Source organism: Mastomys coucha, unplaced genomic scaffold, assembly GCF_008632895.1.
Source record: "Mastomys coucha isolate ucsf_1 unplaced genomic scaffold, UCSF_Mcou_1 pScaffold16, whole genome shotgun sequence".
Taxonomy (NCBI): Eukaryota; Metazoa; Chordata; class Mammalia; order Rodentia; family Muridae; genus Mastomys; species Mastomys coucha.
This window is the reverse complement of record NW_022196898.1, coordinates 105,536,578-105,562,611: the sequence shown is the minus strand read 5'-3', so window position 1 is coordinate 105,562,611 and position 26,034 is coordinate 105,536,578. Positions and strand designations below refer to the sequence as shown.

The 26,034-nt window shown below is 37.4% G+C and overlaps 1 protein-coding gene across 6 annotated transcripts; it reads left to right on the top strand.

Annotated features, from left to right (window-relative positions):
• The first annotated feature begins 20 nt into the window (after positions 1–20).
• On the top strand, positions 21–25,558 carry Srsf11 (serine and arginine rich splicing factor 11). Of its 6 annotated transcripts, none has more exons than XM_031375974.1 (14): positions 79–164; positions 5,951–6,026; positions 6,370–6,566; positions 10,492–10,625; positions 14,421–14,530; positions 15,376–15,468; positions 15,973–16,022; positions 17,863–17,990; positions 19,419–19,500; positions 20,877–21,008; positions 22,724–22,813; positions 23,556–23,672; positions 24,012–24,150; positions 24,254–25,558. In XM_031375974.1, the coding sequence occupies exons 3-14, from the start codon at positions 6,385–6,387 to the stop codon at positions 24,446–24,448; spliced, it is 1,452 nt and encodes a 483-aa protein (XP_031231834.1). In that variant the 5' UTR covers positions 79–164; positions 5,951–6,026; positions 6,370–6,384; the 3' UTR covers positions 24,449–25,558. The 6 variants fall into 6 exon arrangements, with proteins under 6 accessions (XP_031231833.1, XP_031231832.1, XP_031231831.1 ...); XM_031375975.1 differs by lacking the exon at positions 79–164 and adding an exon at positions 1,804–1,915; XM_031375973.1 differs by lacking the exon at positions 5,951–6,026 and having other exon boundaries at positions 21–164; positions 23,577–23,672; positions 24,257–25,558.
• Positions 25,559–26,034: the final 476 nt, after the last annotated feature.

The window sequence follows — 26,034 nt, the reverse complement described above, 5'->3', positions numbered from 1 at the left end:
AAGGTGCCACAGCTGAATAACCCCGCCCCTTCCGCCTCTCAGTAATCCGGGCCTTGCCCTAGCTGCGCGCGCTGATGTCGTCACCGCCAGCTCCCGGGGCCGCAGGACCGACGAGCCCTTCCGTTGCCCTAGCCAACCTCGCACTGAGGAGAAACTTCTTTCGGGTAAGTGCGTCTAACGGGCTGAGAGGGCCTCGGTGGGAAAATGGGCTCCCTACACAGCGCGGTCGGGCACGACTGCGCTACCCAACGTCGCCTGAGAACGTGGCGGCGTCGAAACCTGAGGCGCGGCCTGTAGCCCTAGGCCCCAGGCCTGGGGATTGCTGGGTTCAGCTAGGTGGTTCAGTTGATACCGGAGTACAGGATGACGAGTGACCCGAAGCTTGGATACACCTTAAGGACGTGTATCCAAGTGACAGCTAAAAGCTGTGGTGTACTACGAGCAGCTTGGACTTCGAGTCGTACCCGCTTACAGACTAACTTATGCAGTTGGCCCCACGCTTACGAAAATCATTTTTCACTGATTTATGGATAATCTAATCTTACGAAGCTTTAAAAATAATTTCTGATAATGGAAATGTAAATACTGGCCTGGCATGGTGGCGCACGCCTTTAATCACAGCGTTAGGTAGCAGAGTCAAGTGGATTTCTTGAGTTGGAGGTTAGCCTGGTCTACAAAGCGAGCCCAGGACAGCCAGAGCAAGAGAAACTCAGTTTCAAAAAAGAAAAAAAAAAAAAGAGAGAGAGAGAGAGCAAAGAAAATTTATATGTGTAGCTTTTGTTGGAAATACAAAAATGAAATTAATTAATAATTAATTAATTATTAAATGAAATCATTTAATAAGTAGCGATTTCCTGCTTAGTTTTTCCTGGAGTTTACATCGTATTGATGTATTTCCTTAAACAAAGAAGTAGCTAGCCTTCAACTATCCTGGGCTGGATAATGTAGCTCCCTAACTTGGGCAGGGCCGTGATTCCTGTGTCCAACGCAGCACCAAATTCTTTGACTGAAATTGATTTTATATTACATTCCTCTTAAGTTTAGTGTTTGTTTTTGTACACGTGAATAGGGCTTCACGTGCCCTGGTGCCTCTGGAAGTCAGAGAACTACTTGAGGGAGTCGATTATTTTTCCACCAAGCTTGACAGTAAACACCTTTACCTGCTGAGCCATCTCACCAGTATGAAATGGTTATGGGCCTGGGGATGTTTAGAAAGTCATTAGAATGCAGCGCCCATTCACCTCAATCAGGAGTTTATAAAGGCAAAGAATACAAAATTACAATATTTATATGCAAGTAGAACAAAGTTGTTTACAGAAACATCAGTAAAAAAAAATTATTCTTAACAGCCCTTAACATTGGAGGCCTAATTTTGCTTTATAGTTCTCTTAAGTACAGAGATTTTTAATTTTTAAACATAAAGCTAGTCATCAACATAATGTCAGCCATCACAGAAATGAATTTTTAAACTAATTTATATTATGTGTATTGATGTTTGCGTTTTTGCCCCAAATATAGTTACTGGATGATTGTGAGCCACCCACCGTGTGGGCGCTGGGATCAAACATTGGTGGTCTGAAAAAACATTAAGTGCTCCTAAACACTGAGCCATCTTTCCAGCCCTGATTTTTCCCCTTCTTTTAAATGTAAAGAACATATGCAAGGAGAAGGCTGCATAACTCTTGTCACCCTAATGAGTAGAATGATATTAGTTGAAAAGTAGATTTGGTGTGGTCTGACCATTCTGTATCACATGCAGTTTCACCCAAATGTGTTTTGGAGTTTTGTTTTGTTTTGTTTTAGAGTCTACAGAATCTCACTATGTAGCCCTAGCTAGCCTGGAACTCACTATGTAGATCACACTGGCCTCCAACTTGAAGAAATCCACTCTGCCTATCAAGTGCTAAGATTAAAAGTGAGTGCTACCAAATCTGGCATATTTCTATATCAATAGGTATGAACTGGAGTAAGGATTTAGCTAATACAAGTTCATAATATATTGTATATTATGCTTATATAGCATGTGGAAAATGAAAGAGGTATAGCCAAAATTATCTCTTGCATTTGAGAAAATTATGTATTTGTTGCTAATTGATAGAAACCGGAAGCTAATTCATGAATTATGCTTGTTTATAAAATATCTCTGGCTGTAGTCTTGAAAACTAGTTCTTTATGGTAGTTGAATTACTTTAAGATTAATGAATTAAAATGAAGCCTATTTTCCTGTAGTGGCACTCAAAGTATTTGCTGGTTTTAAAATTAGACAATATGGGGACAATGAGAAGGCTCAGTTCCCAGGGCCCTGTTTCAGTTCACAGTACCTACATTGGACAGCCCACAATTGCCTTTAACTCCATTTCAGATTTAACTCTGTCAACATCTGCACACATATGGTGCACATAAAAGCTCATACAGGCACACACATATAAATAAAAAGATTTTTTTTTAAAATTAGACATTCTACATTATTGAAGTAGCACCAAATAAAATAAAAATCACATCTTTTGTGATGCAGTTCAGTTATAGAACACTTACATATCTTGCAATGGCTTTGGAGCTCTGTGGCATACTGAAAAGAAGCCCTCCTCTGTCCTGCTGAAGATTAGGCACCTGCTGTTTTTTTATGAGGTTTATGGCTATGGTTTATTATATGCATTTTATTTAATGTCTCATGACATTACTTTAAAAAAAAAAGATACCAAAAGCATAAATAATCAAGTCACCCAGAAAGTGCTAATTTGTTAGACTTATAATCAAATAAAGATGGGGAAATCCATTCTTACCACTACAATTTAATAGTACATTTTCAAACACAGCTGTGCGACTCATGAAATTTTGTGTGTATATTAGACTTTTTTCATAGTTGAAAGATGTAGTTGATGATTGACTTATTAAATAAGTAGTTTCTGTTCTAATAAGAGAAAAAGGTTAATTTGTGCTGAGTTTGCAAGCACCCTTGTTTGCAAAATACAAATAAGCAGAGAGAACTTGATTTGCAGACATTTCTTTTAATTTTTGTGAAAAGATTGTTTAGCCTGTTTTGAATCAATCTTTCTGGTATTTCAGAATATTGCCTTATCTGTGAAAGCTGATATCTTATGTTGAATGTTATTGAAAGGACATATTTATTTTCTTTAAAATTTTCAGTTCAACTTTTGATTTGTCTTTATAACAGCTGACTTTTAAAAGGAGTCAGTAACCCTTGCTGCCTTTGAAGGCAGGGCATACTTAGCATTTTATTCCCAATTTTAAAGGTAGCTTTGATTTATATTTTGTTATTTGAGTTGTGGCTGCCCATCTTGGTTTTGATGAAGAATATGTGTTTATATTTGGGGTTTTGCATTTGTGTCTCATGGCTTCTCTCCATGCTTGTGAATGGTGAAGCAATCACACTATTCTAACATTCATCATGACTCTAATATATGGTCTATTATGTTCTAATATATCCTTTCCTACTTTGTAAGATGTTTCTAGCATCGATTTAAGTTGATAAAGGAAGCCGGGCAATGGTGGCGCACGCCTTTAATCCCAGCGCTTGGGAGGCAGAGGCAGGTGGATTTCTGAGTTTGAAGCCAGCCTGGTTAACAGAGTGAGTTCCAGGACAGCCAGGGATACACAGAGAAACCTTGTCTCGAAAATCAAAAAACAAACAAACAAACAAACAAAAAAGTTGGTAAAGGAAAGTATAAATAATCTGATAGTTTACTGAGAATCACAGACTGTTATTTAAACTTTGGTGATTAGATTTCTGGATGCTTTAGCTACTTTTGTCATTTCCTTGGCCCACAATTTTTTGTCTACCTTAACGGTTTTGTTTGTTTTCTCTATTGTTGAAAATTTTGCAGTAGTATAGTGAGGCTTGGTAATGCAACCTTAGTATTGGGAGACTTAGACAGGAGGATTGTTCAAGTTTGAGACTACTTGTCTATAGAGCGGGCTGCTAGGTGAGAACCTGTCTCCACAAACCAACAGTTAAATGCATTGGCATACACTGGTGAACATTTAAATACACAAGTGCAAACATGTAAACTCTTCTTGTGGTCCATCATCTAGAAATACCCGTTTTTCATTCTCCACTCAAATTTACTTACCATTAATACATTTTCCATCTTAGAGATGTTGGTCTTGCTTTCCGTTCTTCTTACTTCCCAGAAGTATTACCATCATCTTTTCTCTCCTACAAACTATTTGATCAGTGTCATCAGAGTGCTTTAAGCTTTAGCAAAAACATTTCTGTAGGACCTTTAAAATAAGAAATTCACAAGGCAAATGTCTGGCTCTATCTGTGTTCTAAAATCTGTAGATTCTGCATCTGTCTTCCCTTTTTAGTACTTGCATTTCTTACATCTTTATGTTTGCTTATGGAGAGTTTGTCAAAGAACTGCAATTTCAATAGATTGGGAACACTGGCTGTCTTTTTTCTGTGTTATAGATGTTCTGCTATACTTCTAGCATCTCAGAAATCCCTAGAGACATAGTATTTGGAGAAGTTTGAGTTTGGGGTGCCTTTATAATATTGGAGAAGTAGTGAAAAGAATTTGTTGCCCATTTCCAAATTCTGTATTTCTTTTGCCTTTTCTGGCAGATCTTAAAATTTCTTAAACTGGCATAGATTGGATACACTTGCTGTTTGTCATAATATTTTCGTCACCTGCTCTTAGCTACATTATTTCTGTGAATGTCATTAACAATGATAAGTATTTCATTTCCTATTCTACTTAGTAGATCTATGGTGATAGAATTATTCAGTTACTTATATTGACTGGGAAAACAGTAGATTTTTGAAATGAAAATGTATTTAAGCCAATTTCCCTGAAGTTTTTGCTTTTTATTATGGAACTGCTAAATATTTGAAAATATTCATTTAAATAAGATTACATTTTGCTAGCCTTTCTGCATCAAACGCCATCGATTATAGTGTGCTCAGTAAGTCTTAGATAAATCAGATTCTGTGGTTAAAATATTTTCTCACAGAGCTTTTTCTTTGGTTTAACTATAATTTTTATTAAAAAAATCAAGCATATAGAAAAATGCAGAATGAATCAAACCCAAGTTTGATCAGGGACCCACATGGTGGAAGGAGGGCACCTCAAAGGGCACCATACACACACATACACAATAAATAAATATAATAAAAATTTTTGTTTGAAATGTAAAACAATATTAAAGATTTTCATGTACCTTTCACAACTAATAAATTGATGTTAAATAGCACTGAAAATCAAAAGACAAAGCGTGAGCTCTTGTCATTGTGCTCTTTGTTCTTCTGTCATTGACTGTTGCATGGATAGTGCATTGTATGTACTCCTGATACTAAGAAGGTTCGTTGAGCTATGAGAATCTGTAATTAGCAGTGAGTGATACCTCTGACTCATGGAGAAACTATTTAACACTATCTTGGAAGTGATTGATAGTGATCTTTTTTTTTCTTTTCTTTTCTTTTCTTTTTCTTTTTTTTAACTCTGATGAGGCACGTTAATCAGCTCCTCCCTTCTGTGCTTAAGAATTAAGTCACTGAACTAGTGAGTAGACCTAGCAAGCCAGTTGCATCCTTGTCAGTATTGGCCAAGAGTTATTTGCCAAGTGTAGAGATTTGTAATTCTCCGTGTAAAGTCTGAGGTTTTTAGCTTTCGGTAGTTTCGAGTCAAATAAATTAGCATGGCCTGTATGATAAATGACTAATTAAAGTAGGTTGGTGTGAGTGTTCAGGTGTTCAGTGCTCACTGGACAGTAACTCAGACTTTGTGCTAGGTTCTGCAGTCTGGGGAATATACATATGAATAAGAAAAGTAGTGCTGTTACTAACAGGCGGCAGTGAGATGAGATTAGGGAACTTCGTAGCTTGTATAAAGGTGTGGAGAAAGTAATTTTGTGTCTTTATGTTGGAGAACTGGAATAGTTCAGATGAGGCTGAAGAAGTAAGGCAGGGGTTTTTGTTTTGTTTTTGTAGTGAAGAATACGCGTGTTAAAGCAGGTGTATTTCAAACTGCTGGCCGTATACTGTTATATATTGAAGAACTGTAAAGGTAAGCTAAAGTTCAGAGAGCGTACAGAGAGCCAGGGCATGTGTGTTAAACTGTCTTTGCTGGAGGTTTCAGCGGCTAGGTGGAGGGATTCTGCCTGAAAATGCTTCTGATGCTGTGTGGAGTAAGCAGGAACCATTTTTGAGGTGGTTCAGCTGAGTGGGCGCAGCCGGGACAGTTGCGGGAGCGCGAACTGGACGCGTACTTCCGGGATCTGGGCGCATGCGCGGGCGGGCGTGTGGAATTGTGGGCCGGCGGCGCTGCGCGAGGTCGGCGGCCGTTTGTGTGCGGCCGGCGGCCGGTGCCGCGCGCTCTCACTCTGTCTTGTGTTTGATGTGTTGAGCAGGAGGCAGCCCGCGCCATGAGTAGCACGGCAGTGGTCCCCAGCGCGCCGGGCCCGGGCCCAGGCCCCAGTGGAGGGCCAGGCGGCGGCACCGAGGTGATCCAGGTGACCAACGTGTCCCCGAGCGCCAGCTCAGAGCAGATGCGGACGCTCTTCGGCTTCCTGGGCAAGATCGACGAGCTGCGCCTCTTCCCGCCGGAGTGAGTACCAGGGTGCTACGGGCCCGTGGCCCTTCCGGTGAGGCGAGGCGCGCGGTCCGCCCCGCCGGAGCCTAGCGTGGAAAATCCGCGGACCCACCAGGCCGCAGACCGGGGATGAGCGCCTGAGTGGAGTTTCAGGAATGTTTTTCCTCTTGATGTTGTTTATACCATCATTTTGCTTTGGGCAGTTAATGTTTCGATTAAATTCCCCTTTTAAAAGAAAAGCTAATCCAGTGCTTTGTTAGAAAGGAAGTAAAATTGTTGCTGCTATATTCTCTTGGTGTAAATCAGGATTGCTCTAGGAAAGAGCATCAAACCCTAACCCTTCGACAGACTACTAAATCAATAGGCCTGAATGCTAAGTTTTTATATAATTCAGAAATTCATCATAGTTGAATCCTGGTGTGTTTAAATAATTTACAGAATGTTTAAATTTGAATTAGGTTTTATCTGGGTTTTGTCTTGTTTTAAAAGTGGTTTTACCGCAGTGGTATTAAACGAGTGTATTCAAAGAATGAGTGTTTGTAAAGAACAAAGTAAGAAGATAGAAAATACACATTTGAAATAATTGTCCTCTAGAAAGAATTACAAAGTTTAGTGAAAACATAGTAGTTAATGTTAGTAAAACTACCAGCCAAATTTTGGGAGTAAATTCTGTCTCTTAAATTTAAAGTAAGAAATTAGAATCATCACAGTCTTCTGTTTTGTGTGTAATCACTAATCATGCTGAAGTTGCTCATATAAGCCTATGTGTTAATTATTAAATTTCATGACTTCCCTATTTGAAATATTTTTACATAACTGTTTAGTGCTTGACATTGGTGTATTAATTTTTAGAGAAAATATGCAAAGGGTAGGTTAACAGTTTTTGTAGTGTTTTAAGAACAGTTGTTTGGAGCAGAATCTTGACTTTGGAAATCCACGGGCTAGCTCCTTATAAGAGTATACAGAAATTGATTCTCTCTGTTTCATCACATCCTACCATTCAGATTGCTTCTAAAACTAATATTAAAACTACAAAAAAAAAACCATATTCAACTTAATTGTGAGTTTAGTCCTGCAGATTAGTAAAAGTTTTATTATAGTCATTCACTTTGTTGAGTCTCCAAAGCAACTGTATACAGTTTGCTTGTTTGTTTCGGTTTTTTTCCCCTTATAGACCTAGCTAGTGGACAGTACCTTAAAGGAGGTTGTGATGGACTCTAGCTGGTCTTTTTGTGATGACATGGATAATTCCATCATAACCTGAATAGTTTAGGAGTTTGTTTATTCCTTGAAATGATATAGGGTACTGTGTACTCACCTTCAAACAGTAGCACAGCAGTTGTCACCAATTCACCATATAAGGTCAGCCTTCCTGCCTTTCATAGACCAAGATTCTTGAGTTTGTCGGCATTCTATTTTGAAGAATGCATGCCCCATACACACCTACTAAAACACTTCAGGCCAGGGAAGGGCTTCTTAAGGGGACTGGGGGGTCAACATAGGCTATGCTGACCTCCAGGCAGGATGTTACTTCCCAAGTGCTGTGATTATAGACATGGTGTTTATTGTGTCATTGTTAAAGTGGATAATAAAGGAATTTCACAATGGGATGCTTAACTAGGTAAGGATCCCAGTGAAGCATGTCAGTATTATACTGTATTTGAAGGCTACTGTCAACAGATCAACATGATCTATATTTAGGAAGAGGCATGTGAAGTCAGTAAAATTGTTCTCAAGTGATTATTGCTCTTGGTACCTGTGATGCCTTTTGGGTTCAGAAATACTTTATAAATCTTCTACTTAGAAGTGGCTGACACAGTACTAAGGTACTAGTCAAAAGTAGAGTTAAAAGACTAGTGTGAGATGGCCTAAACCACAAGTTTTTACACTTGAGTGGCCATGAATAGGGGGATCTTAAGAATGAAGTTCCTTCTGGGAAAGGGATTCTGATTCAGTGGGCTCTTGGAAAACATCAGAATTCACAATTTTCTTTTTGCTTCTTAGAAGATACTTTGAAATTCTTTCAGCAGCAGAAGCATAAGGGAACTGTTTTTCTTATCTTGCTTCTTTGAGTAAAGATACTTATGCTTTTAAATGTGGTCCTTACACAGATTAAAATGTATTTGGTAAGTGGGACATAGTTAACTTGAAGGCAATGTTTTTTGATTTTCTAAAAAAACTGTTTTGTATATACTTCAAGAATGGTCTCTATTTTTTTTAAGATTACTTTTCTGTATATGAGTGTTTTGCATGCATGCATGTCTGTGCCGTGCATATGCCTGATGTGAGGCCAGAAGAGTGCACTTCATCCCTCGAATTGGTGCTGGGAATCGAACATGGGTCCTGCACAAGAAGTACTCTTAACTCAACCCTCTCTTCATTCTAAGAACTGGTTTGAGTGGTGGTGGTGGTGGTTGGGGTCGTTTTCACCGCAAATTGAACAATAGTTACGTGTGTTAAAGAATGCCTATAATTTTCTAAGCTGTTTTCTGTTGGGTTTTAAGAATAGAAGGTAACTTCATTTTGAAGAACTTTGTAAATTTAATGGTTAAAATTAAAAAAAAATGACAAAAACACAAAACAGGCACCTTAGTGCTCATGCTAGAACATTCTTTTCACTGTTTATGATTGAAAAATTTTCACAAATTCTAGACATATTTTTTAATGTGTTTATTGAGCCTTATAATCTCAGCAGGAAGGTGTAGGCAGAAGGATCAAGAGTCTTGCAAGGCTAGCCTGAACTTACATGACACCCTGTCTTAAAAGAAACATTGAGCAGTTGGTTTTGTGGATGCAGTTACCTTGTTGCTTGGTTCTGTAACCTAAGTTCATATTCACATATCAGGAAGAATTAAAGTAGAAGAAAGAGTTAATGTTGCTATGCTGTCAGGGAACCTGGATAGGGTTTCTCACAGTCAGGAACTAAGATTGTACTGTCCTGGGGAACTGGTCTCCCAAGTAACTTGTGTGGGTCTAGGAGGCAACCCTTTATGCTAGGAATTGACCCATTATATCTTTTTAAAAGCCTATTCTTCACTATCATCTCTCACTGCCGTAGCTTGCACTTTATCACTTGTCTATGAAAGCTTTTTGTTCTTCTTAAAGTGTAGTATATATAAATGCCTGTGTATGTGCTTTTTTTTCTTTTGTTTAACAGTGGCTTTAGAAAAAATGGCTTCAGAACAGAAAGCCTTGTTTAAAGTGCTTAAGAATTCTTGATAGCTCAGCGGTTAAGAGCTCTGACTGCTCTTCCAGAGGTCCTGAGTTCAGTTCTCAGCAACCACATGGTGGCTTACAACTATCTATAGTGGGATCTGATGCCCTCTTCTGATGTTTCTATAGACAGTGACAGATTACTCACATATATAAAAATAAATCTTGAAAAGAAAGAATTCTTACATATTTTACAGATGTAGGGTCAAGGTGTTGAATAGGTTTGTTGTGCAGGTCAAGAATGCTCATTGATTATCAAATACATGTCCCTTTTGGCTTGTTGTTTTGAGACAAGGTTTCAATGTAGCCTATGATGGTCTGGAATTTAGTTTCTTTCTCAGCTTCCTGGGAGATGAGGATTATAGGGTTGTATCATTGTGCAAGAGTTGGTGTTGGAACTAGGGATGTATATTAGTGGTTCAATGTCTACCCTGAGCTTGAGCAACACAAGCACATGTATGCACAGTCACTAAAATGATATAGTTGTCTCTCTGACTTAAGCGGTTTTTAAACTACTGTGTTACAATTTAAGTGGTGATTATAGGAGCATGTCTGCACTGCATCTCACTTTGTTAAGTTATCAGGTCATGCAAAACATTCTCTTTTCAATTGGTTAAAAGAAATTAACATGAATCTATGTATTTTTACCTGAGCATTGTCCTTTTGGTGATGTACATGTGTTTTAGCCAGTGCTGTTTTTTCCTAATGATATTTCTTTATCTTTTAGTGACTCACCTTTGCCAGTCTCCTCTCGTGTCTGCTTTGTTAAGTTCCATGATCCAGACTCAGCAGTTGTGGCACAGCATCTGACAAACACTGTGTTCGTTGACAGAGCTTTGATAGTCGTACCATATGCTGAAGGTTTGTGCTTTGTTTCACTACCTATGTGGGCACCCCTGCCTGGCCATTGGCCACAGTGTAGATATAGAATAAACATCACTAGCCTGTCAGATTTGAAGCATTACTTTGAAACCCTTGTTATACTGTATTCCATAATTATTACTTGGAGATTTTTTTTCTTATTCTAAAACTGAGAAATAAAGTCTGTTTTATAAGGTAATTAACATTTTGCTATCTTTAAAATGTTTTTAAGTTTTTTAAACTGAATTCCAAACTCTTAAGATATGTTAATGTTAAGTATTAAGAAGTCCCAAAGGTAAACATTCATACCATATCATTCTTACAGAAACCTTCAAATTAATGCATGATGCTTTTGTTCTAAAATCAGTAGCTAAGTCAATTTTATTTCCTTTATTCTCTCACTCCTGCCTTAAAATAGAACAAAAACAAAAACCACACGCTGAATTCCAGTATACCAAGGGTTGCAATAATTTTAGTTTTTGTAAAAGTTTAAAATTTCCTATAGTTTAGGTGCCAGATGGGCACTGGGTGTTTGTTTTTATGGCACATTTTCTTGTTCTTGTTATATTTTCTAGAATATCTCAAAATAATAAACTCTTCTCTCTGTTGTGTGTGTGACTTTTGTAGTGGAGAAGGCACATGCAAAACCCTCCCAGATGGCTGGACACAGTGGGTGCTCTGCAGCTGCAGGCTCTAGACACTAACTAAACCAGCGAGCATTCGAGCCCCCAAGTGTTTCCTGCTGTCACCATTTGTTAACTGCATTTTCTCTCTTTTTACGTTTTAGGCTGTTAAAGTAATTTGACAGAAAAAAAAAATGAGCAGGTTTTTGGATCTAAAAGCCACTGTGACAGGACAGCACTATTTTAATGCCATTTTGTAAAACTTTTCTAAGGCATACTTTACAGTTAGCTTGTTCCCAGTAAACTGCTGCTTGTTTTGCTTTTGGTAACTATAAATCTTTACTTGAGGAAATCATTAACGTGATATATATACTGAATTTTAACTTAATAATTTAATATACTGTCCATGATCTACATGCTTTCCCTTTCCTTTAATAAACTGGCTAGTGGAAGCTGTATCTTGTAATTGTTGCTTTTTAGATGCTTCTTAGATAATTGAAGACAAATGTGAAGATTTGCCACCATACTTTGTGAAAGTTGTGAAATGTCTAATCATAGAGAATTGCCTCTGGTTTTTCTAAAAAAATTATATTCAGAGATGAGTTAAGGCATGCTATTTTGCTAACTGTATTAAAATGAGAGATGTGAGGCCAGTAACAATGTTTCTATGAAAAAAAAGTCAGAAAGAAGCTGATTTAGTGTATTTTGGATAAGCAATTCCTTTTATTTCAGTGTGCCTCTTTAAGATAAGACTTAACCACCACCTTACACCAACAGAGAACTTACAGAACTCAATTCAGGATGAGTAAAGTAGACAGTAGGTCTTGAGACGGTCATGTCATGTGAGTAATGTGCAGAGTGCTTCAGTTAGCCATAATACAATGAGCTTGGGATGGACTATATAGTATATCATATATCTGGGTCTTTATAATTATTTTAAGCCATAGTAATTTTTGTAGATGTTTTTGAAAGTGAGGTTTTGGGGAGTATATATAGAGCTTTAGAAATACTTAGTTCAGGAATCTGTTTTTGCTGCATTTAATTTGTGGTATGATGTGCTATATTAATGTTACCTCCACAAGTAAACTGATATATTCAATCACTTTGTCACCATTCACTTGGTTTTAGCCCTTAACACTTGGTGTTGGCTCTTGGTCAGTGTGTTAGAACAATAGACCAAAAGTTTATGGTAAGAATAGCTTCACTTGGTAAAACATAGAGATAGCTAGCTGGATGTGGAAGGTGCTCTTAATAGTAATGGATTTGGGGGCATTTAGGTTCCTTGGTTAATGTTTGTTTCTTTTGTCTGTTTCTTTTTCTTTCATTTCTACACATTCATGCAGTATTTCATGGTTCTATCAAAGCAGCAGTAAAAAAAAAATACTCTTGACGCATGAAAATTAACTGGTGAGGGGCCTCATTGCTATTTTTAAATTGTAGTTTTGTTTTTAGTCCTTTTTTAATCAGAGGATCAGATGCATGACTTTTTTTAATGGATGCAGATCTTCTCTCAGGTGTCTCACAATAAATTCAAGAGGATTTTAGTTTGCCAGAAATGTTGGAGATGCACTTAATTAGAGTAATATGTTGATACTTAATATATCCTCTTGAGACATAATTTTGCATGCAAAATTATCCCTTTATCTTTGTAGGTTTGTTAATATTGATGCATTAATGCCCTATATCCAAATGATCATCTCCCCTTCCCGCCATAACTCTCGGTATCTAAACTGATGACAGCTCTGACACAAGCAAGATAGCAGTGCTGTGTAGTATACATTTGTTTATATTATCGGCACTTCTCAGTGTAGGTGGAAGGAACCATTACCTTTATTTAACAGTGGTTTTTCTTTTTTGTTGTTGTGTTTTACAGTTCTTTTCCCTGGTTCAGCCTGAACTATATACCAGGCCCTGCTGAAAATACCACCCAACAGTTTTCTTCTGCAGCTTATCCAGTTTCTCTTAAGTGCCCTGTACATATTGTATGTTTTATGATGAGATGCAGTTTCTTAATATGTATTACAGAAATACTACTGGTATTTGCAAATATGTAGTTTAATTGTATTATTGAACTCTCATTTTGGGGGCTTGGGCACATTAACAGATTAATCCATCTGTATAGGGCTTTTGCTGTTGGATAGAATTTAAATTGTCTACATAAATAATTTGTCTTAGGACCTTTAGATTTTATCTGAATACACAGATTAGGCTTTAAAAGCAGGCATACATGTTATTTGGGGCTTAAGAAGTTTCGAGCAAGTTAGATATTGAACTGACACTATATAGCAACATTTTTTTGATATGGTTAGCATGGCACATATTGGAACCTAAAGCATTTTACTGTACAGGTAAGGAATGTGCCATGTTTTACCTATTTTCTCTCTCTCTCTTTTTCTCTCTTTTTTTTTCTGTCTCTCTCTACCCCCTGCCCCCTCCTCCCTTCCTTCCTCTTCCCTCCTTTCTCTCTGTCCCCTTCTCTTTCTCACTCCCTCCTTCTCCCTCCCTCTCCCCTCCACTCCCCTACACACATTTCCCCTGTGTATTCAGAGACCTTCAGAAACATTCATATTCATATCATGAGTCAGCAAAAGCCCTACTCTTGATTCCAACAGAATATTTCCTTTACATACTTTCCTTCTTTTAATTTTTACGAAATTTGTATGGTAGGTGTAAAGAAAATCATAGTAACTGTACCATATTATTAACCCCTAAATCAAACTTTTTTTGTCTTGTGTATCTTGATTTTTCTGTGTGCTTTATAGTGAAGCAGCCGACACGAGTCGTTGTTCATAAAACAGCTTTTGAAAGTTGAGAGCACACCCCTGGAGAACCGACTGTGCTTGCTTACGTTTGGTTCATGACTTAAAAATCGAGTACAGGTGATGAAATCTTGGCAGTGTTAACAAAACAGTAGTGTGTATTGTGCTATTTTTTTTTTACTCTAGAAACTTAACCATTGTAGAGAAAAAGGAAACAGATTTTCACACATTGAAGTTTCATTCTGACATAAAATTAATGATAAATAATCATAGAGATCAAACTTTATATTTTAGCGAACATAAGTACTTTCAACAAACTCAGGTGGTGTATCAGGGAGACATTTTCTGGGTGTTTTTGTGTGTTTTCTGTCTTCAGAGAGAGTGTGTTCTCATGCAAGGATGTTTCTCTGCAGGAGTTATTCCTGATGAGACTAAGGCTTTGTCTCTATTGGCACCAGCTAATGCAGTGGCAGGTCTTCTGCCTGGTGGTGGACTCCTGCCTACCCCCAACCCACTTACCCAGGTACTACCCCATTGAATTCAGAAAGGGTGTATTTGATGTTTGAAGTAGTATTTAGCAATAGATGACTTCAGCACATGAATGGAAAATCAGACTGCCTCTATAAGACTTTGCATGTTTGTATTGATTTAATTGTGGTTTAACTAAAACTTCAGTCAAGAAAATGATAGGATCTTGGCAATGTAAATCAGAAATGGGGAATGATTAGGGAGTAAGAGGTGGAGGTTACCATAACATGAGGAACAATGCTGCCCAACAAGAACACAAAGACATTTTGACCAGAGGACGTAGTACTGAGATTTATACTTTCAAAGCGTGGCTGGGTGGTTTTGGGGGGAAGTCTGCTCTTGAAGATAGTGCTAAAACTGTGAGGACAGTATATAGGCCTTCCAAAAGAAGCCTCTACCTTAGTCAGTATCCAAACAGTAGTCAGTAGACAGCATGCAGACATAAGCCAGAAGAAAAGTACTTAGGGTCCTGTCATCAGAGCACAGAGCTGGGGTTTCATTGAGGATGCAATGAGTACTTAAGGCTACATTGAGAGGGCTATTTCTCTTATAAATCTTAGAGAAGTAATGTTTTATAAGAAAATGAAAGGTTGACCATATGGACAGGTGTGAGGAACTACAAATCACAACCTTCGTTCCTGTTGATAGTTTTACTGGGACATAGTTATGTCCAGTTCTTAGATATTTTATACAGCAGAATTTGAACCATGGCAGTAATAGTTTTATACCATTGAGCCATTATAACACTATACATATAGCCTACATAAATGAAAAAGTTAGTGTCTAACCCAATACTAAAAGTTAAAGATGTTTTATATAAGAACCCCTTAACTGTTGCAGATTGGCGCTGTTCCCCTGGCTGCGTTGGGAGCTCCAGCTCTTGATCCTGCCCTTGCTGCTCTTGGGCTTCCAGGAACTAACTTGAACTCTCAGGTATATCTCACTACCTTTCATTTGTTAATTTGTGTTTGTAGGGTATTATTTCATTAAACTTTGGTTTGTATTTGAAAGCAAGGGTTAGCTGCTTGTGTTATAATCTTTTTATTTTGTTAAAGCATTTGAAAGAGATTTTAAATGAATGACCACCTAATTAGATCAGTCATTAATCCTTCACACAATTAGAGAATATTTTGTTTCTCATAGTTCTTACTTTTTAGAGATGTTCTGTTACTCTAAGGAATTTCAGATTTAAAGTCTTTAGATTAAGCAAGAGCTGATCCTATAAACCCAGACTGCTCAGCCTTGATTCCCCCCTCTTCTATATCCTTAGCCACAAAGTCACCCATTGTTAGGATTCATAATTTGCATTTTGCCTTTTTGCCATGGATGTACACAGAGCATTGCACTTTATAGGTTGCCAATTTGTCCTAGAACTTTTCAACAAGACTTAAGAAAATAAAAAACAGCAGTCCCTTATCTTTTTTTTTTTTTTTTTAGTCCCTTGCTGCAGACCAGCTATTGAAACTTATGAGTACTGTTGATCCCAAGTAAGTTTTTTCTTTTATCTCTTTTGGTTTTATACTATGTGACTGTTGAAAGAATACTTACTTTTGTTTTCTTTTTGAGATATGTCTCACTGTGTAATATAGTTTTGTCATATGTTCACTATGTGGTCAAGCCTGAACTCAAACTCCTGTCCAAGTGCTGGGATTCCAGGCATAGACCACCATACTAAGTTGAAAACAGCTACTCTGTTATATATTACATTGTAGAAAAGTTACTGTTAACAGAAAAAAGCTAGCTATTCCTAGGACATGCTTAATACATTAATTATTATTATGTATTATAGAAACAAGAAAGGGATTCCAAAAATAAGCCCTAATGTTAAGGGTTTTCTTTTGAGTGTGTCCTAATAGTTGTGAGTGGCTTGTTATAGAATGATAGCATGAAAGTTGTATTTTGATGATTTATACAAAATACCCATTAGAACCCAGGCATGGTGGCACACACCTTTAATCTCATCAGTTGGGTGAGAGGCAGGTGGATCTCTGTTAGTTCAAGGCCAGCCTGGACTATATAGTTAGTGTAGAATGGCTACCTAGTGAGACCCTGACGCAAAAAAAAAAAAAAAAAAAAAAAAAAAAAATCCAATAAAATACACAAAGCATTTTCTGTAATCAGTATTAAACATTCATTGTGGCAAATTATGTACATTGAAATGGGAAACTTATAGAAGTGCAGGAAGTAGGGAGAAACCACAGAGAAAATATCTTGGTTTTTAGATCAGAGTCTTGAGTCCTGAGGGAGGTGGGAATTGGAGAAGGAAGTATATGTTAGAGGACTAAAGCTACCATGTTCTTCTAGGTACTCTTACCCCAATACTTAGAATTCTTTCCTCCTTGATAGATAAGAGACTTGTGGGATAGATAAGAGACTTGTAAACTAAATTGGAGTTTTATTGTGTGTCTCCTGGAGTTAGTCAACATCACTATTAATGAGTAGGAGAACATGGCAGGAGAAAAGACATGGTTTAGTTGGTTACTGTCCACATAGCTCAGCATATTAGCACCAGTACATAATAGGTTCTTATGCCCACCCTCATATAGCCTTAGCTGGCCTGAAACTTGCTGTGTAAATCAGGCTATTCTAGAGCTCATAGAGATCTGCTTGCCTCTGCCTCTTGTGTGGTAGGATTAATGATTGTGCCACCATACTCAGCACTCTTTAAAAACAAAACCAACAACAACAACTAAAAAAACAAACTTCTTTTTTTCTCTTTTTAAATCTGTTTAGCAGGGTGCTCTGCATGTATACAAGCTACAGTGTGTGTTGAGGTTAGGACAGTTTTAAGGAGTTGGTTCACAGTCATTAGGCTTGACAGCAAAAGCATTTCCCTGCTGAGTTGTCTAAAGGGCCATTTGTGCCTATTCTTGATTGTCATCCTTCTCCACTGATAACTGAGGTTGTCTAGTTTGTTAGATTTCTTTTTGCTTTTTTTCTTGCATGCGTAAGCACTTAAAGGCACATCATTGGCTTTTGTGGTCAAGTTTTCATGTGTAAATTTGTGAGCTATTGACCACTGCCTTAGTTTCTCGCCATCTGTTGTCTAAAAGGTAATGCTTTCCCCTAAAAATTTCTAAATTCTATAATGAAAAGTTAACTTTAGCATCAGTATGTTCTCTTATACTAGCATTTACCAAAATTAAGTATTTTCTTTTTCCAAATCTCTGTAAATATTGAAAGTGGCACTTCACTGCATGCTGCTTATTAAAATGTTGTTCCCTGGTATTTTGCTTTCAAGGATTATTTACAGAGATGATGTGTGAAACATACCTGTTTACTTGGAATGGAAGCCTAAATTTTAAACTATTTATTTTCTTTTTTTAGATTGAATCATGTAGCAGCTGGTCTTGTTTCACCAAGTCTGAAGTCAGACACCTCTAGTAAAGAAATAGAGGAAGCCATGAAGAGAGTGCGTGAAGCCCAGTCTCTGATTTCTGCCGCTATTGAACCAGGTAAAATGCTCATACACATTTTCCTTGAATGTTAAATTTTACTTCTTGGTAAAGCTGGTAATGGCCTACATGTAGTTGTTGAATAACATTCTTGTCGTTTTTTGTTTTGTTTTGTTTTTAAGACTTTCTGTATTCTGAGACACAAAAATCATGTAGTAGAGTGCCAATCAGATACTTATGGGTGGTGGTAGGAGTTGCCGAGAGGGAACCTGGAGGCTTGTGGATGCTAAGCAGGTATAACCACCACTAAACAAGCTCTGGACAGACTGTCTTTTTGAGGTTGATTAGAAGAATCATCCCAGTGTATGTGTGTTATGTATATGTAAATCTGTGGTAATGAAGCACATTTTCTTAAATAAATGTTTGATTCATTTTTTTAACTCCTATTCCTTAGTAAGTGTGAATGTTATTACTTGGGAAGTAATTTTAAAGTATAAATAATGAACATTTGATAGCAAATGCTATAAGCATATCATCAGATAAGGTGTCAAGTGATAGGGATCTTAGATGTACAGCTGGGTTTGTACTGCTATAGGAAGTCTAACTGTTTCTGTTAAAAACTGAGGCTGAAATGACTGAAATACCTCTAATGAATTCTATGGTTGTGTGGCTTTACTTGTGAAATAACTGTAAATTAAAGCCTATGAATGAAATGACCCAATAAATTAGTGGTACCATTTAGTAATAGTGAGCATGTGACGAGGGCAATGGCTTTAGTTGCCTCTTGGATCCTGAGTTAAAGAAACTTAATATGTTGAAAATGAGTCAGTTTTGCTCTAAATATACAGTTGAGAATGGTCTTGAAAAATGGGCATATGTTAGGAAAAAGCTGGCTTCCTAAAGTCTTATAAATTTTGTCACTAAGATACAGGGACAGGAGAATGAGTCATGGTTTTGGCTATAAATTTTGACATAAATTATACTACTTAGGTGTTCTTGATATCCTTTATATATACATGCACAGTTGTGTATAGTGAGAACATATCATTGGATAAGGATTGGAAATGTTAGTGCCTGAATAGTAGGTATATTTGTGGGCCACCCTCAGTAGAGACTTCTAAAGACCAAATGAGAAAGCCACAGAGTTGCCTTATAGGGATGCTTGAGCCCTCAAGAGCATTTCAGTTTTAGATAGCAAATGAAACCTCAGTTAGCAATTATAGATTGCCATAGGATTTACTGGAAGCTGAGGAATCCTGTCTCTGAAGTTTCCTAGAGTGGAAATAGGATCATTTATAGCATTTGAGAGTATCTTATAAGGCTGAAATAAAAACAAAACATTCTTTGAAGGTCAGCACGTTGTCTCATTGATTACATGTGCTTCTGGACACCTGGAGGGCTGAACTTTGATTCCTAAATCTCACACATACACCTCTGGTTAAGCATTTCTTAATACAGCCTTTTTTTTTTTTTTTTTTTAAATATCAGACAAGAAGGAAGAAAAGAGAAGACATTCGAGATCAAGGTCACGCTCGAGAAGGAGGAGGACCCCCTCATCCTCCAGACACAGGTTAGCTCTCTTGACCATCAGCTGTGCCTTGAAGATCACCATCACCTCCTTGGTAAAGTGGGTCTAATCATTAATCATTGCTGCTCATAGAGTCCTAGAGGGGGTTCCTTAAGCATTTTAGGAGAAAGGTGTAGGTTTAACAGGTGATTCCTACTTAAAACCAAAAGCAGTGTTAAGCCCTTTCACTGATAGGAAACACTAAAATTGTATCAAAAGAGCAAGTAACTTGAAACTTTTCCTTGTCTTCTAGATCTAAACTCTACTACCCAAAGTCAGATCTAGACCTGTGAAGTGAATTTGTTCTCATCTCCCACATTAGTTATACCCTTTTGTGAATATGTAAGGTTTTGCTTTCTGTAGCAGAGTGAGTCTCCCTCCAGGAGTCTTTGCTTTCACACTTTAAAAAAAATAAAGTCAATGTACCTTAAGTAGGTTATATCTGACCATATTAAACATTGTGAAAGTCATTAATGGCTAATCCATACCATTTTACATAGTTCTACAACATAACTTACCACACTCAAAACAAGGGTTTGTTGTACTTCATCAATCTAAAGTTTTAACTTAATAGAAGAAACAGGATTTTACATTCAAATTTTACATTATTATTTTTATTTACTTTTGCTGTTTTCTTTGGGGGACTTACTTTGAGATAGTCTTAGTATGTAGCCTTGGCTGGCCTAGAACTCTAAGAGAGCCACTTGTTTCTTCTAAGTTCTGGAATTAAAGACCATATCACCATGCTTGCCTCATACATTTAATAGAATATCTTTATTCTTTAGAAATTACATATTTTGATCATAATCAGCCTTGCTCAGATATTTTAAAACCTAGCCTCCTGACTATGCACTTAGAAAAGAGTTTAAATATTTTCAGGAAATTATAATTACTGCTTGATAAATTGCCCAAATTTGGTATGATTTTTGGTTGCTACCCAACACTGTACTGGCATTTAATGATATCTCAGACTTCATCAGAAAACCAACAAATCAGACTCAGTTTTTCATATGTTTTTATTTCTCTTGGAAGGCAGATTTTATTATTGACAACAGATTAGTTTTCCTTAAAGGGGTAATTTGCTTTGTTTATTTTTAAGAAATCCTTCAACTACTCAGTTCAAAATACCTCTATCTGTTGGTTGTTGGAGATTATATTTTGTTATGGTACAGGTATAAACTATCAGTTGTGTACACAAGCACAAGTGACTGCACATCATGAACACAGTAATTTCTGAGGTCTAGAAGATAACTGGGCTAAATGATGAGAACAGCAGCTGAAAAGAGGACTTTTCTCTGGTGCTTGATACTCTTATCTCTGAGATGGGTTCAGTGTACATTTTATATTTATGCACACGTGTTACTGATTTACATTTTTAGGCGGTCACGAAGCCGGTCAAGGAGGCGGTCACACTCCAAATCCAGGAGTAGAAGGAGATCCAAAAGTCCTAGACGGAGACGATCTCATTCCCGAGAGAGGGGTAGAAGGTCAAGGAGCACGTCCAAAGCCAGGTACATTTGTGTATGTGATTTGAGTGTTTTGCCTATATGTGTGTGTGTACTATGTGCATGCCTAGTGCACACAGAGTCTAAGCGAATCAAATTCCCTGGAACTAGAGTTACAGTGGTTGTGAGCTGCCATATGGGTAGTGAGAATTGAACCTGAGTCCTATATAAGAGCAACAAATGGTCTTAGCTGCTGAGCCATCATCTCTCTAGCTGCTCCAACATGTCTTAGTTACCTACCTGTTGGCTCTCCTCTTTTAGTCACTGCTATGGGTGTGGGTTTAGATCCCTTGCGTGCCAAGGAAATGTAATCAGACAGCTAGCTGTGTTCATTTATCATATCATCAGTAGTTGGAAACATTTTTGAAAGATCATTTATGGTCTAGACATGTAGCCATATTAGAGAAAATCTCTAATAAAAAATCTCTAATAAAGTTAAATTGAGGATTTGTAAGATGAAAAAATAAGTGGTAGGTTTTTTTTTTTCCCTACTTTAAAAGTACCTTTTTTAAGACTAGTCTTGGGGCTAGAAAGACGACTGACTTTTAACAGAATACTTGCTGCTCTCATAGATGACCTGGATTTGGTTCCTAGAACTGACACCAGGTTCTTACATCTACTTGTAACTCCAGGTCTAGTGAATCCAAAACTCTCTTCTGGCTTCTAGGGACCTATATGCACATGGTGCACATGAATTCATATAGAGACATACATAACAAGTTTAAAAATAAATATATTTTTTAATAAAGAACCCATCTTTTCATTCAGAGAAAAATTCTTTTAAGTCAATGGTCGAGTTTTGAATAACTAAAATTAATAGTTTCTGCTTTCTCTACCCTTTAGCCATTTATCATTGATGATCATGTACCTTAGCTAGTGGGAAAGGAACTGTTTATGTACACAGAGAAGGATTCCTGGTATTCTTTTCCTTAAGACCTTTTATTGAGAGCAAGGAATAGTCATACAAGAAGGAACCATATTCAGTGATAGTTGTACAAATTCAGGTATATTGTTCAGTTACTGAAAGGAGTATATAACTGTATAGCACACACTTGTGCCTTGAAAGACCAACAGTGTACTTGAGAAGGTATACTGGAGCCTGTTGGGAGATTTGGTAATAAAGGCTGTCTGACAAGAGAAGATGACTGCTGGAGGATAAGGACCAGAGTAGGAAGGAGAGAAAGTAGAGTGTATCCTGTGGGGTTTAAATAGAAATGAATTGGGAAGGATCTGTAAAGAACTTTGGAACTGAGTGTGGTGTGGTACCTATCCATTGGGGTGGAGTTTTTCAGATGTCACTGACTAGCCCAGATTATGCAGTAGCAGAAAAAGGTGGTAGATTTAGTTTAGTCTGAGATGCGTTTTCCTCAGCATTTGTGTATTGAAGGAAACAAGTGATAGCAAATGATTGCCTGTGGTGCTTTATTGGATTCTGACATGGTGACAGAGTCCAGGAACTTGTGATCAAGTGAAAAGGACCTGGCAACAGTGATTAAACCTGTTAAACTCAATGCCAAACACAAGAAACTAGCCAGCATCTTAAATATATTTCTCAGCACATGGGCCACCTTTCTATTGGAGATAAGTTCTAGGTGAGCTATCATGATAAATGGGAAGCTTAGAAAAATTTTACTACAAATATGACATTTTGTCATAAGAAAGATGAGATTATATTGAATGACTTCTTAGTCGTCACACTTTATTAAAATTTTGTTTGTTAGAGACAAAAAGAAAGAAGATAAAGAAAAGAAACGTTCCAAAACTCCACCAAAAAGCTACAGCACAGCCAGACGCTCTCGGAGTGCAAGCAGGTAAGGCAGCAGCACCTGAGGCCTGGGGCATGACTGTTTTCAGCAGGCCACAGGAAGTCCAGAATCAGACAAATACTCAGTGTTAAGCAAATGAGGCTTAGACAGCCAAGTCTTGATGACTAAGATATCCTGAGTTGTTTGGGTAGCTTCATTGTAATATGTTTACTGTAGTCATGTGTTATGCTTAAAATGTTTACTTCCCAGATAATAATTTGGTGATAAATGAATGGGAGGAATTTTAAGGGCTGACTGTCATTTTAAGGTTCCAGTAACTATATATAATTTACTACAGTCAAGATAAAAGTGATGTGGCAAACTTTACTAGAAAGCATTCTTAATGTTCAACTCCATTTCAATCAGATGTTCACAAATTCTTGGGTACAACATTTGCCAGAAGATTTGTACCATGGCTTTTCAAAAACTTGAAAAGTTGGATCAAAGACTTGAAAACCAATGCTGTAAAAATTTTTAGAAGAAAACTAAAATGAGCTTTGGTGTCCTTAAAGACAGGAAAATGCCAGTTCAAGGCTAACCTAAACTGTATTATGTGACCCTGTCTCAAAAATACCATCAAGAAAGTAAAAATACTCCAGAGTGCTAGCTGTAGGTCACATTTTTACATTAAATGTGATAAAGGATTTCATCGAGATTGTTACTACCTAAAACAGTATTGTGAGGCAGGTCTTGGGCTGTGGAAGCTCCTATTTGAACTGGTGAGACCACACTATATTTTAAAGCCTAGTTTACACATTTGTGATTCTAGAGAGAGAAGACGACGGCGAAGTAGAAGTGGTACAAGATCCCCTAAAAAGCCCAGGTCTCCTAAAAGAAAGCTGTCCCGCTCACCATCCCCAAGGAGGTAAGGGTATATATCTGTGATTTGTAATATTTGGGACTTTTTTAAATTATCAGATTATAGAATTACTATATATATAATTATATGTATGTAGTAATTTTCTTTGGGAATTTAAGGCATTGTTCTCTTGAGATGTTTAGTATGTGTTTTTTTGGGACTTTAGGGCTCTATCCAGCTTAAATTATTACTTTGATCATGCAGTGTTTCAAACTGGGCTCTTTGCATTCTACCTAGAGAGCTTGATTAAGCTCATCATCTAAGACCTGTTGTTCACTTAGGAATGAAACTGCTAGAGCTTCCTACAAAGCAACTTTATAAACATATTTTAACTATTCTTTCTAGACATAAAAAAGAGAAGAAGAAAGATAAGGACAAAGAAAGAAGCAGAGATGAAAGGGAACGGTCAACAAGTAAAAAGAAAAGGAGCAAAGACAAGGAGAAGGATCGAGAAAGGAAGTCTGAGAGTGACAAAGACATCAAAGTAAGTACACAGACTAGGGAGCTAACACCATGGTGCTGCTACTATTTTATTAAGGAGTGTTTTTCCTTTGAAGAAGCTTATTTTCCCATTCTCCTTGGCAAAGCAGGTGACTCGGGATTATGATGAAGAGGAGCAAGGCTATGACAGTGAGAAGGAAAAGAAAGAGGAGAAGAGACCAACGGAAGCAGTGTCCCCTAAAACAAAGGAGTGCTCTGTGGAGAAGGGGGTCGGTGACCTTCGAGAGTCCAAAGTGAACGGGGATGATCACCACGAAGAAGACATGGATATGAGTGACTGAGCCCAAGGCTGGCTGCAGATGGGCCTCAGTGTCATTCCTTGTGATCCCTAATGCTGTATGTGTTCATCTCACCTAGGTGTGTACAGCTGCACATTACCAATGGCTTCAGAACACCTGATTGTGACCTCTAGTGCTTTATAGTAAAAGCTATAAAGTGGTACCCGGGTGACCAGCATTGCCATGGTTACATCGATTTTCGTGATCAAGCAGCTGTGCAACTGCTGCTTCTAACACAGATGAACAGCTGCATGCATCTCCAGCAGGCATGGATTGTCTCTGTCTATGATCCTCAGTGCGTTCACTTAGAAATAGAATATTTCTAGAGTTTGAGTCCTTGCCGTGATAGAGCCATGTAGGGAATGCACTGATTGCATGTTACCCCAAATGTCATGAAATTTTCTGACACGGTGACCTACATAATGGTCTTGTTTGTTGACATGACAAATTAACATTCTTAGAGTTACATCTGGAATAAAGCATTTGTGATAGATCAGCCTTTTGAGCCTTGTGGCTAAATTTTTTGTGGCTTTGTTTAACTTTCAAAGGTTATATATGCACTAACCTTTTTTGATGGCTAAGTAGGCTTTAAAATTACAGTAAAAATTTTTCAAATAAAACTGGCTGTAAAATATGATGTTTTGAATTAGAGTTGTTCACTTTTTTCATAGCTACTTATGTTTTTCTTTCCCAGTAATTTATTTCACATTTCTACCAGTGAACGCAGCCCATCACTAGAAAATGACCTTGTCCTGATTTTCAGTTTCCAACTTTTTTTTTAGTTTTAAAGCTCACTGTTGAACAAGAAGTGGTGGTGCATTTTAAATTGACCTTCATGTGCTTTTAAAATACGACAGCTCTCCTTGATAATGTACTTTTATTTGATCTCAAGTTGTATAAAACCAATAAATTTGTGTTACTTTGATTGCAGTAGTATCTTACGCACAGTGATTCCATGTTATATGCAGACTAGGTAGGCAACTGTTTTCTTAGTTACAAGCTTCACTTTTGTGCAGTTATAAAACAAAAGTAGGCTACAGTCTGTGCCATGTTGATGTACAGTTTCTGAAATTGTTTTACAAGACTTTGATAATAAAACCCTTAAACTCACAAGTCATGCTTCTGTAGAGCTGCATTGTGTTTATTCACACATTGAACATGTGTCAGTTACATCATTCCCTGTCTATTCAAACAATAACTGGAGTCCGCCCCCTTAGTGTAGATGCCAGCAGAATTGTTAGTTATACCTTCTGTCTAAATTATGGTCTAACCTGTGTTTTAGATATAGGACTGAGGTCATACAGTAGTCTCTTAGGAATAAATATGATCTCACCTATACCTAGCAAATTTATATTTTCATTGAAATTACAGAAATTTGGCTTTCTAAAATCATGTTAGTTGTTGGTCACGTTTGTACTGTATTACAATATTAAACCAGTAAATGGCTAGTGTTGGATGGCTTAGAGAAATGAAGATTGTGATAGGCTTGTAGTCTAAAAGGTTTAGATATAAATTATTAAAAATTGAATTCTGTATATAAAAGCATTTTTCCAGTTCGTATCTGAAAAACTTTTAACGGTAGTATGAAA

Bases quoted from the DNA above. Each gene is read 5' to 3' on its own strand.
- Srsf11 (XM_031375970.1), top strand. From the start codon at position 75: ATGTCGTCACCGCCAGCTCCCGGGGCCGCAGGACCGACGAGCCCTTCC. The intron at 165-6,369 runs GTAAGTGCGTCT...TGTGTTGAGCAG, and splicing joins TGAGGAGAAACTTCTTTCGG to GAGGCAGCCCGCGCCATGAG. The intron at 22,814-23,555 runs GTAAGGCAGCAG...TTTAAAGCCTAG, and splicing joins CGCTCTCGGAGTGCAAGCAG to TTTACACATTTGTGATTCTA.